This window comes from Triticum aestivum, chromosome 3B (genome assembly GCF_018294505.1).
Source record: "Triticum aestivum cultivar Chinese Spring chromosome 3B, IWGSC CS RefSeq v2.1, whole genome shotgun sequence".
Lineage (NCBI taxonomy): Eukaryota > Viridiplantae > Streptophyta > Magnoliopsida > Poales > Poaceae > Triticum > Triticum aestivum.
Genome location: NC_057801.1, coordinates 51,234,483 through 51,241,072, shown reverse-complemented (window position 1 = coordinate 51,241,072; position 6,590 = coordinate 51,234,483). Strand labels below are relative to the sequence as shown.

Genomic DNA, 6,590 nt, shown 5'->3' with positions numbered 1-6,590 from the left:
TGCCACCAACCGGGACCAAAGCTCGTGCTGCCCGTGGCCAAAAAGTTTAGTTCTCTCGACTGCAGGCTTACGGGCCTAACTGTCACTGCTATGCCTATTGGGCCTACTGGGCCTACTGCGGGCCTGAATCCTGGTCCAAGGTAGGGTTTCTAGTCATATTCAGGTCGTAGTGCCCCAGTAGGTGGCATTTTTTATTTTTCCTAGTTTTCTTTTGTTCTCTGCATTATTTATTTTCTTTTGTTTTTTGCTTTGTTTTTTAGTTGCTTCTGCTTTTTGGTAATAGAAATTATAAACTTTCTGTTAGTGCCATTTGTTTTCCAATCTGAATAGTTTAAATTTGTGTGAATCACTAGTTTTTGATATTTGTGTGAATCACTAGTTTCTGTTAGTGCTATTAAAGTTTCTAACAAAAAATTTATATAATTTTAGTTTCAATAATACTACAGGTTTTATAAATGTTTATTTTGTTTTTACTTATTTATTAAAGTTTATTTTTTTTCTACTTACTTATTTGCTACTTTTATTTATTTTATGAAAATTCTTTCTTTTTTGCTTTATTTATTTTATTTTGTTTCTACCTGCTGTTGCTAATTTTATTTATTTTATTATAGTTTATTTATTTTACATTATTAAAGTTTATTTTTTTTCTACTTATTTATTAAAAAATATGTTTCTAGTTATTTATTTTATTTTGTTTCTACTTATTTATTTTCTTGTCTTTTTTGCTTTTTTATTTATTTTATGAAAATTCTTTTTGCTTTTTGCTTTTACACAAAAGCCCTCTCCCCTGGCCCTCGTACCGGTTTGTGGCCTCACCCGACTTGAAAGACAACTCTTTGGTACCGGTTCAGGCCACAAACTGGTACCAGTGGTGGTGGGCCAGGAGCAGGGCCCATTGGTCCCGGTTCTTGCTGCCAACCGGCACCAAAGGGGCCAGACGAACCAGGACCAATGGCCCCACGAGGCCCCTGGCCTCACGGACTGGGACAAATGGGCCCATGGGAACCGGTTCGTGAGCGAACCGGGACTAATGGGCTCATCTGGCCCGAACGTATGCCCTGTTTTCTACTAGTGCATCAAGGTTGAGGACTGCAAGGAACTTCACCGAGTTCTTCCTCACGTTCGGCTACCACCACCTCCCGCGGGGATCTCCAACGATCCGCGCCGACGAGTTCATCCGAAACCGGGTGGCCCACTCCACCAACACAATCGACGCCTTCTACCTCCTCAGCCGGGTGTTTTGGTGTGGCTCCGAGTTCATCGCTTTCACCACCCATAACAGGTTCACGGAGTACACAAACATCTTCCCCACTGTGATGCGCATGCACACTCTTCCGTACCCCATCGACAATGCCCCAGAGGAGCAGTGAAAAGGGCGCCCGGAGGAGGTGCGAGGTGGAGAAGGTGGCGGCTAGGGTTCTAACCTCTATCTTTTTTTAGTCTATGTTATGTTAAGTTGTAATTGAACTATGTTGGAGTTGCTATGGGCTTGTTGGCCCTTTCTTAAGTTCTATTATCAAGTTTTCTATCTATTCTATTATTAAGTTCTTCCTAGTTTGAACTATGTGATCGTGCTATGGGCTTGTTGGCCCTATCTACATATTGGGACTACATATTTGTTGATTGTTTTCTTAGAGAGCTCGCTTTGTTAGTAGGGTTTCCTTGTTAGTAATAACCTAGTGCATGCAGCCACAATGAACACTTCTCTTTTTTTACACAAGCCACAAACATGTAGCTGCCTAGCTAGAAGAGAGGAAGCAGCAGCAGTGACCCTACATCGATGCATCCGTAGTGGCTGGCGTGCAAGAAAGCTGCTCGGTCAGTGCATCGTGGAGGACGCATCGCCGCATGTAGGCTCGATCGGCGCATCGTGGCATCATGGCATCGGCGCATGCAGGCTCGATCGACGCATGCATGTAGGCTCGCTTTGCTGGGTGCATGCATAGAAGGCTTCTGTCCTGGCGGCGCGCACAGGCGTTTAATGCAAGGGACGGCCCAACAAAACCACGGCCCAACGGTCGAACAGCGACAACACCCAACGCGACCCCACTTGTCAGGTCCAATGGACGACACAGCCTAGCATGGGCCCACTAGTCAGAGTTAACGGTCAAGCCTTTGACCCGAGACAACGTCCGTTGTGACCAGTTCCGAGGGTTTCTGGCAAGGGAGTGGGGAAAATTGAGCAAAAGCTAAGAACGCGGGGATGAATGAGTAGAGCTAAGGAACCAAGGGCACATACGTAATAAACCATTTAGCTTTTCTTTGCTGCATTGATTAGCATGCAACAACTTGCTTGACTTTGTTTTTCCTTCTAAAGGTGTTTTCTGATGACCACTAGTCTATGAGCTAAGAGCATCTCTCGCAAACCCCATATAATGCCGACCCGCAAACTGCGTTTACAGTTAGTTGCATATGAGATTTGCGGGTCGATTTCGTGCGTTGCAGATCAGACCCCGTATATGAAACTATGAAGTTTAAAAAAAAGCATTCACGGGACAAACTTGCAACGACATTGATCATACATTAGTTCACCTACATTAATTGATCATACTAGTGGGAAAATCTGCCGGCCCGAGCCTAGCTACCAAAAATCAACGAGCTTGTAGCAGCGGCGACACGGCGGAGGAGCCGGAGGAGCTCAGTCCTTGTCGGAGGAGTCGAGGTCGATGATGAACTTGGCCTGCTCCGCCTTCATGAAGCGCAGATCCGCCTCGTTGGACGCATGCGCCTGCGACGTTGTGACGCCCGTCTGGAGGAACATCTGCTCGTGCTCGAGCTCGTGGCGGCGGCTCGCTTCGGCCTCCTCCTGCTCCCTCGCTGACCACTCCATGATGACGCGCTCTAGGTGCTCCTCCTGCCCCTGGGGATAGGTAGTCCTCGGGGTCGATCACTCCTCGATGCGGCGGCGTGTCGGGCTCGAGCTTGACGGCGAGCGGCCAGAGCTCCTCCTGCTATCTCTTCACCAGAGTCAGCCGTGAGCTCGAGGCGCCCGCGGACGAGCTCCACGTGGCAGAGGAGCCAGAGGTGGCGTGGCGGCGGCGAGCGAGCTCACGCTCGAACTCAACCAGCTCGTGGCGTTCGAACGCCAGTGGCGGCCGGCTACCGCGGTTGAGCCACCTCCGCACGCCCCGCTTGCGTGCGGGGGTGCTCCGCGTCATCCCCAGAGCTCCCGTAGCCATCCATGGCTTTTTCAGGCTCACCGGCAGCGAGAAATTGGGCGGAGGAGGAGGGGACTCGTGGCGGAGGAGGAGGGGAATCGCGGCGGAGGAGGGGAATCGGGGCGTCATGGCGGCGGAGGCGGATAGGGTTTGACCCCTATCCGAGCGGTTATATAGCGGCGGGGAGAGAGTTTTGCGGGCCGCCGTAAATTTTTTATGGGCCGGGCCACGGATACGGTGTCTATTCTGGTCAGAAAGATGGGCCGAACTCATATACTCGCTGCAATTATACGGGTCCGGCCCGTTTATGGGGACTACTAGAGATGCTCTAATACGTCCAGGGGGCAAATGAGGTTTCAAACCTACTTGGCCGTCCCACCCAAGCTGACAATGTTCCGCGTCCCAAGGTCCATCGACGAGGGCGCCATCGACATCCTCACCAGATGGCAAGATATCGCGCCGGCTCTCCCGGAAGACCTCTTCATAAGGGTGGTCGTCTCGAAGCAGGTGGCCGAGTTCCAGTCCATGTACCTGGGCACCTGCGACGCGCTGCTGCCATTGATGCGCAGCCACTTCCCGGAGCTCCGCCTGAACCGGACGCACTGCAGGGAGATGACGTGGATCCAGTCCGTGCCATACATCTACCTGGACAGCACCGCCACCGTGGAGGACATCCTCAACCGGACCACCTCCTTGGACACCTTCAACAAGGCCAAGTCCGACTTCGTCCACCGTGCCATCGCCAGGGACGTGTGGATCAAGATCTTCGCCTGGCTCGCCAAACCCGACGCCGGGCTCATGATCATGGACCCTTACGGCGGCCAGATCGGCAGCCTCCCGGAGTCGGCGCCCCCGTTCCCGCACCGTGCAGGCGTGCTCTACAACATTCAGTACATGAACTTCTGGTCGGCCGCCACCGACGGGTCAGCGCAGACCAGGTGGCTTAAGGACTTCTATGCCTTCATGGCGCCCTACGTGAGCAAGAACCCCAGGGAGGCGTACGTGAACTACAGGGACCTCGACCTCGGCATGAACGTCGTTGTGGGCAACGTCACCAGCTACACGGCCGCTAAGGTTTGGGGCGACAAGTACTACAAGGGCAACTTCAAGAGGCTCGCCATGGCCAAGGGCAAGGTGGATCCTAGCGACTACTTTAGGAACGAGCAGAGCATCCCACCATTAGTGGCGACAAAGTGACGATCAACACATGGTGCTGCTGTCAAACTTGTATCTTGATATTATTTTGGATGGCCGCAGTGGTATTCTAGCTGTTTCCACATTGCATTTCATGCATATGTTGTTAGAGTTGTGTCGAATATAGTGTACAAGGTAGGTTACAGTTGGACTATGAGTTGTATTGTGTTTACATAGGATGTGGAGTCGTGTCCTAGTAGGACACTTGTATCCTAGGCCTCTCATATATAGCGGGGGTAGACACACGATGTAACCTATGCCAACATAATAGCACAGGCGCGCAAGGGGGAGCCGGCGGCGTGTGCCGGCGCCCGGGTGGCCGGTGTGCGGTATTGTGACGGTGTCACGGGGAGGAGCGCCCGTAGTCAGGCCCTGGGGATGTAGCCATATCGGTGAACCTCGTTAACAAATCTTGGTGTCGTGCCTCGTGTGATTGCTTGGTCCTCGGATGATCAACGGTATGCCTCGGGTTTATTCTAACAAGTGGTATCAGAGCTAGGTTGTTCGGAGGCTGTGGATTGTTGATTTGGAGGAAGAATTGAGTTGAGATGCAGCCGGCTACAGTGTGGTTCTCGGGCGGTAGGCAGGACGTGCGGCGATCGATTGGCTAATCGATCGGGCGAGCGTCTGACAGCGCATGCGAGTTGCGGTCGGACTCGGATCGGGAGACTCGATCTGCTCTTCTGGAGGCGTAACGCATACTGCATGGCAGGAGTTCGGCTCGGTTTTTGTGAGCGGCGCGAGGTACGCAGCTGGCCAAGCCAGGCTTGGAGCGTGGAGGGCCGGCAATGCTGGCCTATGCACTGGAGGCTGCTCGGGCGCTAGCGCATCAGCGGAGGTGCGATGGACTCAAGGTAGAGGCAGGAACGCGTACAACGCTGAAGCCACAGACAGGAGACAGGAGATTTGTTTTGTGAAAAAAAAAGAGGACCGAGTCCTCAAGTGGGCACGGCGAGAGGCAGATCACATCTAGCGGAAAAAGTCCAACATGATATGACAGTCCATTGGAGAGCATCGTGGCAAAGCAACAACAGCATCGGGAGTTGAGCTAGAGCTACTACACGTGAAGATCAAAAGTGTTCTTTGGTTGGAATTTGCTATTAGTGCACGAGGGTGTACCACGTCAGGTTTTGCTTGTGTACTTGGGCATCACGTGAGGAAAGCTCGGATAATTTTTCGCGGGTCAGCCGTATAAAGAACTGTGGCGCCAACAGGTACCAGGTTTGAGGTGGAGAAGTTCATGGAACGGAAAACCTTGGGTTATGGCAGACACGGATGAAAGATTTGTTGGCACAACGGGGATGCTTGATGGCGTTGCGGGAAGTCATGTTAGCTAAGATGGAATTATCAAGTGATGGATGGAGATTCGCAGAAGATGATTTGGGAGCCTCAAGTGTGTCGTACAGCCGGAATAGTTCGGCTGGGTCGGACTTAGGCAATCTGACGGATCGACGCAAGTCGGTTGGTACAGAAGACGGTGGTGGAATCGGCAACAACGACATAGGGGCGTGATGCTGACGGTGACCGACTTCTGGGCGTGGAAACACGTGGCACAGGCCCGAGTGCTTGTGCGGCTTCGACAAGACTATGGCGCGGGATTGATTCAAGGTGGTGTATACACGGAGCTTGAAGTCGATGAGGCGCAGGGGTGGACTGATCATCTACCATGGAGTCATGTTGAAGGTGGAGCTGGATTGAGGGGCTACGGCGTAAGTCGGCGGGGTCGAAGCCTATTCAGCAGGCGGGAAAAGCGAGTGACATGCAGTTCAGACTGGAGCCCAGTGGTCTGATGGAAGCGTGAAACTCGTCATCGGTCGGTGATGATCGATGGTACTCTACAGTGAGGGTTGAGTGGTGTGGTTTCGCGACCCTTGAGACTCGACCGGGACAGCGGAGGCTCGACGCGGTAATAGCGACGAGGCGTGCGGTATGCACGGGGCATGGAGACTGGCCAGGGCTCTGGTGGTCATACATGTGATAAGATAACTGCGAATTTGACTCGGGATGACTACAAGCGATGGTAAAATTTCTTCAAATTTCAGATAGACTGTCAAGAATGGAGCGGTGATTGCTCGAGTGTTGACCGTGGTCAAGAAAAAAAGGGACTACAAGTTGCAGGTGCAGTCACATGGAGTCTTTGGAGTAGCAGCGGTGCTCATGGGATAAGCTCAAGTCCAATGTACATGGAAGTTTGACGCATGGATAAATCCAGGGTGGTGGAGTATATTCGCCAAGGTG

At 52.0% G+C, this 6,590-nt stretch overlaps 1 protein-coding gene across 1 annotated transcript; it reads left to right on the top strand.

Moving 5' to 3' along the window:
* Positions 1-3,506: 3,506 nt before the first annotated feature.
* On the top strand, positions 3,507-4,355 carry LOC123067271 (berberine bridge enzyme-like Cyn d 4). The gene has a single exon (XM_044490144.1). The coding sequence runs from the start codon at positions 3,507-3,509 to the stop codon at positions 4,353-4,355; it is 849 nt and encodes a 282-aa protein (XP_044346079.1).
* The last annotated feature ends 2,235 nt before the right edge of the window (positions 4,356-6,590 follow it).